The sequence below is a fragment of the Schistocerca gregaria genome, chromosome 9, assembly GCF_023897955.1.
Source record: "Schistocerca gregaria isolate iqSchGreg1 chromosome 9, iqSchGreg1.2, whole genome shotgun sequence".
NCBI lineage: Eukaryota > Metazoa > Arthropoda > Insecta > Orthoptera > Acrididae > Schistocerca > Schistocerca gregaria.
The window spans coordinates 146,030,828-146,045,291 of NC_064928.1; the positions used below are offsets into that span (position 1 = coordinate 146,030,828).

A 14,464-nucleotide genomic window follows, 5' to 3' on the forward strand; every position below is an offset into this window, starting at 1 on the left:
TAGAAATTGTATCCAAGTCATCCTTTATCCTCCTATAGTTACTAAGCAAACAGTTGCACATCACTGCTCGCGCTATCTGTCAGATCATTTATTTATACAGAGAACAAGAGCAGTCCTATCACACTACCTGATGATGCCTTCATCTCTGATGAACACTCGCGATCGAGAAAAAGATAATGGGTTCTATTACTTAACAAGCCTTTGGGCCACTCACATATCTGGGAACCTATTCTGTAGTCCATAGCTTTAATATATCACAGAAATGGCATATTGTAACACCTGATACTCTGTATAATTTATTTTTAATTGTATGAGGTGTTTCAGCCACAGCCAATTTTCCACTAGAAATCCTTCTTAATAGTAGGTATTACATTTATATATTACAAAAGGAATGTCAAAATACCATATTCACAAATAATATTTTTTGTTATGCAGTGGTGCACTGTGTCAAACGCTTTCTGGAAATCAAAGAATATGGAATCCACATGTTGCCCTTCATCCACAATTTGCAGGATCTTGTGAAAAGAAAGCAAACAGAGTTTCATATAAACAATGCTTTCTGAATTCATGCTTATTTGGGGATAGAAGCTTTTCTGCCAGAAGAAAATTTATTATGTTGTAACTACAGCATAAAAAAAAATTTTAAAAAATGCAACTAGATACAGACCCGAAGCTAGATGGCCAGTGTTATATCCAGTGTTATTTTGCAGGTGCGACAGGTGTGAGATGTCACATAATTCAAACTTTTATGTCCACACAAATTGAATAAAAATGAGAACAGGAACTCTGTGTATTGAAAACAAAGAAAGAATGAAGGTAATGAGCCTCACCTGCTTCTTCACTGTGCACTGCCCTGACAGGACTGGCCACAGCTTTTCCATCCACCGGCAGAGACCTGGCGCCCGGTACCGGCTCGTCCCTCTCCTCGCGGCTCGACTCGTCACTGTGGGCCGTCACCTCGGAGGCTTCGCTCTGCGTAGTCCTCTCGCTCAGTGCTACTGCTGGTTCTCCCTTCCCTGCTTCCTTCCCACCAGCGTCCTGTGCTGCGGCAGGTATTTCCGGAGCTGCCCCGTCTGCTTCTTCACTTCGTATAACTCGTTCACTTGCACTGACACCTTCACTACTTTTCGTAAGTGGGTCACTCTTCGAGAGGCCTTCACTTTTGGTACCTATGTCACTCCGCGTGAGAGGGTCGCTCTTGGAGATCCCGTCACTCCTGGAGATGCCTTCGCTCTTCGCCGCCGCCTCACCTTTCAAAGTGTCACACTTCTCTCCGACGGGTGCATCCCGTTTCACGGCTTCGTCTTCCTGCACCACTGTTTCCCTGGCACTCACCATGTCTTCACTTTCTGTCACAGTGTCGCTCTGCACGAGTATGTGACGTAAAATAATTTTATGTTTCGGCACAGGTGGAGCTCTGTCATGTTCTGCACTAGATTCACCGGCACCGTCAGACGCGTCGTTATCACCTGCCCCATCATTGATGATGACGTGTGCTGCCTCGTCCTCTTCACTTTGGCCTGTCTCTTCTGTGTGCATTGCTCCTTTGGGTTCAGAAACATCTACCTCCTCAGATGACACCTTACTTTGTACTTTTTGTTCCTCTTTCAAAGCATTTTCCTTCCCTTTACTTCCTGTACTGTGCTCCTTTGAATCCGTTTCTCCACTCCGATTGGCTTCTTTTCCACTTACATATTCTGCCTGTTCTTCATCCTCATTCTCATCTTCCTCTTCTTCTTCCACCTCCTCCTCTTCCTCCTCCTCTACTTCTTCCATTTCCTCCACCTGTTGTTCTTCCTTGACCACAGCTGCTCCAGGACCCTCAGTGTCTTCATTAGCCACATTGTCCTTTATGTTGTTTTCAGGTGCCTGGTCATATACCACAGTTGACTGTACAACACTCACTTCTGCCATCCATGTCACTGGACATTCTCCATCCCTTTCACTACCACTAGCGTCAGTTTCTCGAACGGGGACTTCGTGTCCATCACGAGTCTCTGAAACAACTACAGGTTCACCAGATATAGATTCCGATGCATGTTCCACTCGTTCAACCTGTGTTTCCAATTTACACTCGTTGTCTATGGGGCACAAATCCTCATTTATAGATATGTCTTCCTTCTCTTCATCCCTACATTCTGCGGATGAATGTCGAACATCTGGAATAGAAACTGAAGGAGCAAATATTACCAGTCAGTGTACATATTATGCAGGAATATCAAACAATGGAAAAATCTATGATGCAATGACAACACTATGGAAAGGACAGATTGCTACTCACCACATAGAGGATTTGTTGAATGGCAAGACATACACATTTAATAAAGACTGCTATAAATTATTTAGCTGCGGACTAAGTCTTTTGTCAGAAGCAGACTAAATAAATGTGTGTTTCAACAACATCTGATGAAGGACTTAGTCCAACTGCTAAATAATTTCTAGAAGTCTTTATTCACTGTATCTCTCTGCCACTCAGTGTAGTAAGTAGCAATCTCTCCCTTTCATACAGTATCATAAATATTACATTTATTCAGAATACAAAAATTTAGCTGTGCTGAGAAACACAAATCAAGCAGAAATGTTCAAATGGATTCTGAAAGCCTCTGCCCAACTACAGTGAAGTATTTCTCTCAAGTAGTATGGCATGTTTGCAGTAACAACTATTTTTTTTACAGATGTAGGTTTATATATTACATTCACTCATGCTAAGAGTTCATCCATTCATGCTAAGATAACTGTTTCACACACATGCATTGGCTCTTGTTAATGCCAGCAGCAGGTGTTTATGGGCATAGATTTAACATTACAATTAATTGAGAATGTCAGAGTAGCTACTCACAATGTTTTGAATGGCATAACATTCTAAATGGAAAGCGGAGAACAATAAAAAGTCACATCGAAACTTTTCAGTCTGATGAAATTTGAGAGGACATTGTCTCTATGAAGTTTTTACCAGAGTGTCAATACATGGTACTAAGTGTGAGACATAAAATAAAATACAATACGAGGACTACTTTCTTTTAATCCTTCAAAAATGCTACACATTAAAAGATATCTGAATGTCAGAAAGGATTCTGTGATGGTGCTTTGTAGGTCTCTTGACTATTTCTCAACATAATCATCTTGTTTTTATTGTCTGCCTATGTGCAGTACAGCATGCAGCACCTTACACTTTCATTCATTCTTAAAGTTTTTAGGGGTATTGCCACTACTGGTGTCTTATAGACACTGAGTCTCATTTTTATTAGTTATAGATTGTAGTACTCCTAGTGATGGCTTGCATCACATACAGTGCAGTAGTCGTGTAGTTTGCATTATTTTTGTTGATGTTTCCTTGCAGTTTCTCAATTAGCCTCTGAGTACTTGGGTTAGTATTTTATTTCGTGTTATTTTATATAACTCAGTGTAGTGCAAAACTGACAGGAACTTTGCTTGCCACATGCAGACACTAGGAGAATTGACCGCTGTCCTGAAACAATGAGGAATTGAATGGCCACGGCTGACAACCTTCACACTGCTGCCAAGGGCAGATATGAGGTACTGTCAATCATTCACAGCTCATTTGAGCCGGCACGGGATGCATCAACTACCAGGCCTGTTACGAATTTTACTGCTAACTCTGGACTAGCACAGAGGGTAAATATACTGGTCATCACAAGCTCTAACTTAGGGGAAAGGGCGAGGTGATTATAAAGGGGTTCTGTCTGTGGCTACTGAATTCATTGGGTACAATCAGATGCAAATTACAGCTCATTCTGGCATTAATGACACTTCCTGCCTGAGTCCTCAAGCCATTCTCAATTTCTTTAAACAGATGACAGAATTTCTGAAGACCGCCACCCTCGCACATGGAATGGAAGCACAACTCACAATTTGAGCACCATTCCCAGAAGCTGTTGCAGTCCAATGAGTTAGAAGTGTGTGGAGGGCTTAAACCAGAGGCTCAAACTACTCTGTGATGCTCTCAGATGAGGATTTATAGACCTGTTCTATTAGATGGAGAATCATAGCCCCCCCCCCCCCCCCCCTCAATTCAAAAGGTCTGTAGTGCACATCAGAAAGGGAGCAGCTATTTGGTAACAGAGTACATGTGGCATTCACAAGGTTGATTTTTAGATTAACTGAACTCCTCTACAAGATCAATCTCGGGAGAGAACATTTATCCTTCCAGATGGAGCACAAGAAAACAATGTGGCATTAGTAAACTGCAATAGCATCCTTGACAAGGTGCCAGAATTAGCCTTGCTTGTCAAGGGAAAGGAATACAAGGGTTAGGAACACAACAGAAGATGAATGGGTAACTTTCAGAGATAAAATAATGAAAGATGCACATGATCAAATAGTCAAAAAAAACAAAACCCAGTAGAAATTGAATAATGCACGAGATAATGAATGTAAAATATAAAAATGCAGCAAATGAAACAAATGAAAGACAGTACAGATGTCTAAAAAAAAAAAAAAAAAAAAACGAGACTGAAACATTACACAATTGCTAAACAGTAATGGCTAGAGCACAAATGCAAGGCTGTAGAAGCATATGTAGCTAGGGGAAAGATAGAGGCTGCCCATAAGAAAATTAAAGAGACCTTTGGAGAAGAGAGGAAGCTGTATGAATGCTAAGAATTCAGCAGCCAAGCCAGTATTAATCAAAGGAGGAAAAGATGATGTATATTAGAAGTGCTGTATAAGGTAAATGAACTAGGTGGCAGTATTATACGAAAAGAAGAGGAAGTTGATGAAGATAGTTGGGAAACATGATGCTGCAAGAGGAATTCAACGGAATACTGAAAGACCTAACTGAAAACAAGGTCTCCGCAGTAGATGACATTTCCTAAAAATTATTGAGACCTTGTGGGAGCAAGCCATGACAAAACTTATCAACTTGGAATGGTGAATACACAAGACAGGAGAAATACCCTTAGACTTCAATAATTACAATGCCAAAAATTCCAAAGACAGCACGTACTGACAGGTGTGAATATTACTGAACTATTATTTAATAAGTCATGGTTGCAAAATACTGCCATAAATTATTTGCAGAAGAATGGAAGAGCTGATAGAAGACGACTTTATGGAAGATCAATTTGTGCTCTGGAGAAATGTATTTCAGAAGATAGGTCAAAGGAAGAAAAACCTTCTTCTATAGCATTTTTACACAGAGAGAAATCTTTTGACAATGTTGACTGGAACACTCTCTACGAAATTCTGAAGTTAGCAGGGGTAAAATACAGGGAGTGAAGACTATTTACGACTTGTACAGCAACCAGAAGGAAATTCTAAGAGTCAAAGGGGTGTGATAGGGAATCAGTTGTAGAGAAGGAAATGAGATAAGGTTGTAGTCAATTGCTGGTGTTATTCAATGTGTACACTGAGCAAGCAGTACAGGAAGCCAAATAAAAATTTGGAGTAGGAATTAAATTTCACAGAGAAGAAATAAAAACTTTTTGATTTAGTAATAATATTGTAATTCAGTTAGAGATAGTAAAAGAGTAGGAAGAGCAGTTGAATGGAATGGATAACATCTCAAAAAGATATTATAGGATGAACATCAACAAAAGTAAAACAGGGATAATGGCACATAGTTGAAGCAAATCACGGGATGCTGAAGGAATTAGATCAAGAAAATAGGCACTAAAAGCAGCAACCGAGTTCTGCTTTTTGGGCATCAAAATAACTGATGACGGCAAAAGTAGGTAAGGTGCTAGATGTAGACTGGCAACAGCAAGAAAAGCATTTCTGAAAAAGATGAATCTGTTAACATCTAATATAAATTTAAGTGTAAGGAAATCCTGTGAAAATATTTGTGTTGATTGTAGCCTTGTATGGAACTGAAATATGGACAACAAGCAGGTCAGACAAGAAGAGAATAGAAGCTTCGGAAATTTGATGCTACAGAAGAATGCTGAACATTAGATGGCTATATTGTATAACTAATGAATATATTGAGTTAAATTGTGGAAAAAGGATTTATGCCAAAAGAAGGGATCAGTTGATAGAACATGTCATGACACATCCAGGAACTGTCAGCTAAATACTGGAAGGAAGTGTGTGTGTGTGGGGGGGGGGGGGGGGGGGGGGGGTAAAAATTGGTGTGTGTGTGTGTGGTGGGGGGGAGATGTAAAAATTGCACAGCAAGGTCAAGGCTTTACTGCAGTAAGCAGGGTCTATGTATGTAGGCTGTATTCAAAGATGATGAGGTCTTCACTGGACAGACTAGCATGAAAAGCTGCATCAAACTGTTAGTCAGGCTGAAGAAAAGAACAACGACGTTATAGGGGAGGGAATAACACACATGTAGTATGAGGAAAAGAAAGCTGACCTAAATCAGATGTGAGGGAATTCTAGGGCTCCATGAACACAGGGCTCAACAGCAGCTTGTTGAGGAGACAAAATTAATGATACACTGTCATGACAAATATCTCAATTGCCATGATAATTATGAAGAAAAATACTCAATACACATATTGAGTTCAGAAACAACATGTTCACCCTAAACTATTCTTTGAGTTACTTGTTTATTAACATCACAAACACAATTTGGGCACATGTGCCTTCCCTGTGTGGTAATTCATCATAAATTGTGCTAACACATATTCTTTACTGTTAAGAGAACATCAACCTCATATCAGTTTGTATGCACAGATTTAAAGTCATATTCATAAAATAAATTAAAGGTAAGCACTTACCTATAGCGGACTGATATGTGGCATATAGACATATGCATAGACATATGACTTCTTATTCTTTTTTCGAGCAAAAGTAAAAAAAAAATTACGCATGCAACCGCAGAGATATCCAAATACACACTCTTGTGGTGGCATCAAGACTGTTTATTGGTTATTGAGAACAATTGCTTGGACTAATGGAGGTGAGGAGGGGGTAAGAGAGGGTGCACAAGATGAGTATGGGGTAGCAGGGTAACGTGAGGCAGGTCTTTCGACAGACAACTCGTGGCTGCACAACAAAATGAAAGGAGTTTTCAGGGTAGAGTACAAACAGATACAGAGAGGAGGAGAGTGCAAGAAGGGAGTGGAAAATGAGAGGAAGATGGAGATGAAGAGAGAGACAAGGACAGGAGAGGGAAAAAGTTGGAGAGAAAGGGAGAAAGGGAGAAAGGGGGGAGAGAGGGGGGGGGGTAGAGGGGGGGTAGAGGGGGGGGTAGAGGGGGGAAGAGAGAGATGGGAAGGGAGGAAGTTAATTTATTCTTAAAGTTTTTAGGGGTATTGCCACTACTGGTGTCTTATAGACACCGAGTCTCATTTTTATTAGTTATAGATTGTAGTACTCCTAGTGATGGCTTGCATCACATACAGTGCAGTAGTCGTGTAGTTTGCATTATTTTTGTTGATGTTTCCTTGCAGTTTCTCAATTAGCCTCTGAGTACTTGGGTTAATACTTTATTTCGTGTTATTTTATATAGTTCAGTGTAGTGCAAAACTGACAGGAACTTTGCTTGCCACATGCAGACAATAGGAGAATTGACCGCTGTCCTGAAACAATGAGGAATTGAATTGGCCATGGCTGACAACCTTCACACTGCTGCCAAGGGCAGATATGAGGTACTGTCGATCATTCACAGCTCATTTGAGCCGGCACGGGATGCATCAACTACCAGGCCTGTTACAAATTTTACTGCTAACTCTGGACTAGCACAGAGGGTAAATATACTGGTCATCACAAGCTCTAACTTAGGGGAGAGGGCGAGATGATTATAAAGGGGTTCTGTCTGTGGCTACTGAATTCATTGGGTACAATCAGATGCAAATTACAGCTCATGCTGGCATTCATCATTGCATGTACACCAACTACAACACACCTGTAACTTTCTTCATGGGTGTAGGGCTCTTCCCTACTTTTCTCTCATCCTCCTCTTCTGAATCCCAAGTTTCTTCTTTATTGTTCTCTATTCTTTCTTCTTCATAGTCCTGAAATAGCAGCAGGCAGAAAGAAGTAAAGATAAAACAAACCAAATCACTGATCCAAAACAACATAAATGTATGGTGTCACCAAAATTCAACAAATTTAACAGTTTCTTTACACAAATTTTCATTAGAGAGATATTAAATATCACAACAAATTATTTTACATGATACACGGAGCACCTATATAGAGCTCTGTCATTCAGTTTACCCCCTTTAGTTTGAATAACTGCCTCTAACATCTGTCTGAAGTGTGCTCATGTTCAATGTAATGTATAAGACATACGAGTGAACACTGTCCCAATGGTGGTCTTTAATGATACGACAATGGGAAGTCAAGATTTGTTGGTGATCTTTTCAACTGCACTCCATATGTAGTAATCCAGGGGTTAGATCAGGGCTGTTGGGATAGCAAAATTCCTTACACCAAAACATACCTAAACTGGCTAATATCCACTTTTGTACCAAATAGCTGGACACAGTATGTAGAGCATGAACACCAGTATGAAATTTTATTCTGACAACAGGAACACCCTCTGGCTTGAGTGCAAGCCAGTGGCCATTTTTCCATGTTTTTTTTTTTTCTTTCTTCCCTCCCCCCCCCCCCCCCTGTAAAAACCTGCACATTAAAAAAAATCGACCCATGGCATTGATTTTCAATGGATACAGAAGCAAACTGCAGTGACTGACTGGCTCTGTCCTAGCAGTCTTGGAGAGCATTTGCCTTACTTTCAGTGTATAGGACTTGTATTGAATATCCTCCTTGGAAGTTCTTCACATAATCAGTTCACTTAGTTTGATAATCTTCAACAATGATCTGAATGATTACCTTCAATTCACTAAAATAAATGCTCGAGCTCTTTTGATGACTTCAAGGGTGCTCATGATGACATTTTTCGAGTGAGTTTTGGTATATTAGAATCTTTTTTGGACTGTTCTGAAGCTTCAGGTATATAAGGAAATGAATTACAGCTGCTGCTGAGCATGAAAGTCCTCAAGAATTGTGGCTATTTTAACATGCTTTGCACTTTGTTTCAACATCATGGCCATATTGAGCTCACATCCGTTTACTAAATACAACTGACAGTGTTGACATCAACAACAATCTCTGGAGGGAGGGACAATGTGGTGGGAAATACAAATTTGTGCAGATTTTGTTGTTCATGCGGTATATGAATATGATCACTGGATGATATGTAAATCAATGATATGTTCAATAAATGACATTCACAATAATGACCATGATGTGAAGAAGCCTTGTTGTGCTGGTACAGGAGGCACTCTGCCTCACTTGCAAATGATGTCAGTGGTTTTCTCATTTAAGTGCACAGGAAACAGGTCATACAGCAGTTGCAAACAATTTTTGTAATGAAAACTTTTTTCAGACAGTGTTTTCATAAAATAAAGAAAGATCTGCTAATTTTTCAACATGCAGTGGCACAAAACACTTGTCCTCAGAGCTCTCGTGACTGTAACCAATTTTCTGCATATAGTGACAACTTACATAAGACATAAATGAAATGTAGTTTCTCTGGCAAAAATCAAGTGTGCCATGGAAAATCTCATTGCTCATATCTCTTACCAGTTTGTCACCATAATATGACTAACTTATTCTGTACCTTGCACAAATAAATGAATTAACATAGCCTATATTAACAAACAAAGGCATTAGACAAGGATGTAGTGTATCACCCAAGCACCTGAACAATGCAACACAAGAATGGAAAGCCAGAACAGACTCAAGTATTTGAATAGGCAGGCACACTATTTTAATTTGTCTCTTATATGCTGTTGATGTCACTCTTTTTGTTAACAAACAGTTGATTAACAGAATGTGGAAACAGATATGAATTAAATTTGACAAAATCATGGTTGTGATCAGCAAAAAACATAAGACAGAAGAATGCAGTCAGCAGAAATGATACACAGTGCGGCAGAAATGACTAAGCAGTTTCTATCAATTACTGCTGGGGCTGTGGTGGGGGTAGTCAGCTGCATGTGGTCTGCCTTTGTTCAGTCATTGACCCCATTTCAGTAGCCAACATGGTCTGGACCAATGCACATCGTGGTTTTGCCGTTCGCACTTATTATGAAAAGAACAGATCTGTGATTGCTACACGAGCTTCTCAGTAACAGTTCAACTTTCCACACAACAATGCCATTCCTAGTGCAAACACAATTTGGTCCTGGGTTCGGCATTTGGAGGAAATCTGTGTGAGCAAATGCTTGCTCAGATCACTCCAAATGCAACTTTCTTCAGTACTGACGAGACACATTTTCATATTAGCAAGTGCATGAATAAGCGAAATTTTCACTAATGGGCTGAAAATAACCCCCAAATTATTCATAAAAGACTGCAACATTCTCCTAAAGTGACAGTGTGGTGTGTGATATCACTATTTGTCATGGTAGGCCCTTACTTTTTTGAGGAGGAAGGAGTGACCATGACAGTGAATTCCACACGTTAGGTTTCAATGTCGCAAAATTTTCTGCACCCCAGAATGGAAGAGATTGTTGAAGAACATGGACTGGGGGACTTGCGGTTCCAACTAGATGGAGCTACTGCTCACACAGCTCGAATTTCACTTGATGTTTTGAGAGAACTGTTTCTGGTATGCTTAGTCTCTTTGAGGGATGATGTCAGTCACCAGATTTGAGCATTTTGGGGGTATCTGAAGGAAAAGGTTTTCAAAAGCTGCCCTCACACTCTACCAGAGTTCAAAGAGTGGATTATTGATGAAGTGAATGTCATACCCTAGGATATGTGTGCAAGAGCTGTTCGAAACTTCAGGGACTGTCTACAAAAATGTATGGATGCTAACAGCTGCCATCTTGAGGACATTATTTTGAAAACTAAATGAATGTAAAACGGTATACTGTACTAATTTAGAAAATAAAAACATTTTTCCTCTATGCATCCAGATTTACTTTTTATTGTTCCTTAAAACTACTTAGTCGGTTCTGCCAGACCTGGTATTTCTCAAAGCAGTGAAAAGATGTAATAGATCAGACAGAATTAGAAAGGATTATACCAGCAATGAACTTCACATTCATTGATAAAGTCAATAAAAACTCAACAAAATGTAGTAAACACATTAACAGGATGAACAGATAAAGATTAGCTCTCAAAATATTAAGATGTAAGTGTAAAGGGAGAAGTCATTGAAAACCAAGAAAAAGATGTGTATCACAAAAACAAATGCCTAATAACACACATGTAAATGAAGAAGACAAAGAAAATGCACTATCAGCAGTCTTAACTGAAAATGGATTTAAGCATTACAAAATTGCATGTAAGACATTAATATGAGAGATCACTGTCAAAATGAGTAAAAATGTGTGGAATTTACTGTACAGTATTTTGAAATGTCTATTGTCACATAATAATAAAATTTTGCACTGCTCCAAACATGATAAGTATTTAGTTGCGCTAAATTTTTCCTTTTACATAAACCACTTAATGAGACTGTCAACACAAATATTAAATATCAAGTTGGTTGACATTGTCAATGAAGAGATAAGCAATCTGTTGTAAATTTTATTTAGTTATGACAGGGATTGAAAATCCATGAAGTCAACGTTGCACATGAAATCATCTTAACTTTAATGGATTACTAGTTTTAGCTAATGATCTAGCCATCAAAAGACCATAAAACATTCTTGTTTATTGTTAGTGCCAGTACAGCTACACATATTGTTAAAACTTTTCTTAAAATGACTTAAATTTGAATGACATAACACCTTTGTTTTATGACCATTGTTCAATTACACTGGCCACAAACAATGAAAAGCTGTTTTTCACTATGTTACATACGGATGTTGCCATTTTAAGAAAGATTTTAATGATGTGTGAAGCCATAATGACACCAACATTAATCAAGGATGTTTTACAATCTGAAGATGGCTAGAATGTTAGCCAAAACCAGTAATCCATCCAAATAAAGAAAATTTCATGTGTGATCTTGACTATAAGGGTTTTCAATCCCTAAAATAAAAGAAGAAATACTAATTACAATAATAAGTGTTGTTTTGAACAGATAGAATCAGTAGGAAAATATTTTTTTATGTTGCACTGCAATTTAGAATTTCATTTCTGAAGAGTGCTGAGAACAAAATGAGCTATAATTTTGTGGAAAAAAAATCACATGAAAAGGTAAGGTAATCCACAATGGAAAATCAAAGATGAAATGTAACAATATTGTGAAAAAGAAAGATGCTACTCACTGTGTAGCAGAGATGCTGAGTCGCAGATAGGCACAACAAAAAGACTGTCACAGATATAGCTTTCGGCCAGAAACACCTTTGTCGAAATTAGGTGAGAAACACACATATACACACTCATGCAAATGCAACTCACACTCACATGACTGCAGTCTCAGGCAGCTGAGGCCAAGCTGCGAGCAGCAGCACCAGTGTATGATGGAAGTGGTGATGGGTGGGAGGGTGGGTGGGTGGGGGGGGAGGGGGGGAGGTTAGGGAGGAGGCTGGGGTAGGGACGTGACGTTGGGGGATAGTAGGGTAGGGGTGGCGGACATTGATGTACTGATGAGAAGCGCAGCGATGAAGTGGAAAGAGGGTAGGACAGCTATGTCCAGTCAAGAGGCCAGACAGAGGGCAGCAGAGGGGTGGGTTTAGCCGAAAAGAAGAGAAGTGAAAAGACTGGGTGCAATGGAGGAGTCGGCCGCGGTGGTCTCGCAGTTCTAGGCATGCAGTCCGGAACCGTACGACTACTACGGTCGCAGGTTCGAATCCTGCCTCGGGCATGGATGTGTGTGATGACCTTAGGTTAGTTAGGTTTAAGTAGTTCTAAGTTCTAGGGGACTGATGACCACAGCAGTTGAGTCCCATAGTGCTCAGAGCCATTTGAACCATTTCGCAATGGAGGAACGAGGGCTGTGTAGTGCTGGAATGGGAACAGAGAAGGAGCTGGATGGGAGAAGACAATGACTAATGAAGGTTGAAGCCAGGAGGGTTATGGGAACGTAGGATATATTACAGGGAAAGTTCCTATCTGTGCAACTGAGAAAAGCTGGTGTTGGTGGGAAGGATCCGTATGGCTCAGGTTGTGAAGTAGTCATTGAAATGAAGGATGTCATATTGACTGGTTTCACAGGTAGCCCTGCCTTTGATGAGATAGATAATGTTTGTGGCTGAACTGGAGTAGCTGGTAGTGGGAGGATATATAGGACAGGTCTAGCATCTAGGTCTATTACAAGGGTATGAGCCATGAGGTAGGGGGTTTGGAGCAGAGGTTGTGTGGGGATGGACAAGTATATTGTGTATATTTGGTGGATGGTGGAATACCACTATGGAAGGATTGAGAAGGATAATGGACAGGACATTTCTTATTTCAGGGCACAATGAGAGATAGTCAAAACCATGGCAGAGAATGTAATTCAGTTGCTCCAGTCCTGGGTGGTACTGAGTTACAATTGGAATGCTCCTCTGTGGCCAGACAGTGGCACTTTGTGAGGTGGTGGGAGACTGGAAAGATAAGGCATGGGAGATTTGTTTTTGTACAAGACTGGGAGGATAGTTAAGATTTGTGAAGGCTTCACTGAGACCCTCAGTATATTTCGAGAGGGACTGCAGATGCGATGACCTTGGCTATCCATGATGTATGAAAGAGACTTCTTGGTATGGAACAGATGGCAGCTGTCAAAGTGGAGGTATTGGTGGTGGTGGTGGTGGTGGTGGTTAGTAGGTTTGATATGGGCAGAGGTACTGATGTATCCATCTTAGAGGTACAGGTCAACATCTAGAAAGGCGGCTTGATGGGTTGAGTAGGACCAGGTGAAGCAAATCGGGGAGAAGTTGTTGAAGTTTTAAAGGAGTGTGGATAGAGTGTCCTCACTCTCAATGCAAATCACAAATATGTCATCTATGAATCTGAACCAGGTGAGGGGTTTAGGATCCTGGGTGCTTAGGAAAGATTCCTCTAGATGGCCCATGAACAGGTTTGTATAGGACAGTCCCATGTGGTTGCCCACAGCTGTACTCCAGATTTGTTCATAGGTAATGCCTTAAAAGAAGAATAATTGTGGATGAGGATGTAGTTGATCATGGAGACTAGGAAGGGGGTTGTTGGTTTGGAATCCATTGGGCATTGCGAAAGGTAGTGATCAATAGGGGCAAGGCCATGGGCATTAGGGATGTTAGTCAAATGGGACATGAGCAGGGCATCGTGTAGTAAAGGGACAGTAACTATGGAGAGTTGGTGGAGGAAATGGTTGGTATCTTTTACATAGGAGAGTGGTTCCACCTAATAGGTTGAAGGTGTTGGTACATGAGAGCAGAGATTATCTCAGTGGGGTCACAGTAGCTGGGCACAATGGGGCGTCCTGGGTGGTTGGGTTTATGGACTTCAGGAATCATGTAGAAGGTACAAGTGCAGTGAATGGTAGGGGTGAGCAGAGAGATAACTCTGGGGAGATGTTTGGGATGGGCCTAAGGATATGAGCAGTGACTGGAGATTCTACTGGGTTTCTGGGGTCACTGTGGCAAGGTTTGTAGGTGGATGTATCTGACAGCTGGCAGAGTCCTTC

General features: G+C 40.4%; 1 protein-coding gene across 3 annotated transcripts in view; it reads right to left on the minus strand.

Annotated features, from left to right (window-relative positions):
* Positions 1-14,464, minus strand: part of LOC126292231 (centrosomal protein of 164 kDa) — a 625,143-nt gene that overhangs the window by 136,652 nt on the left and 474,027 nt on the right. For all 3 annotated transcript variants that reach the window (XM_049986106.1, XM_049986107.1, XM_049986105.1), the window contains exons 9-10: positions 7,817-7,925; positions 831-2,171 (exon numbers count right to left, since the gene is read on the minus strand). In XM_049986106.1, the coding sequence (XP_049842063.1) occupies positions 831-2,171; positions 7,817-7,925 (1,450 nt within the window). The remainder of the gene's footprint in view (positions 1-830; positions 2,172-7,816; positions 7,926-14,464) is intronic.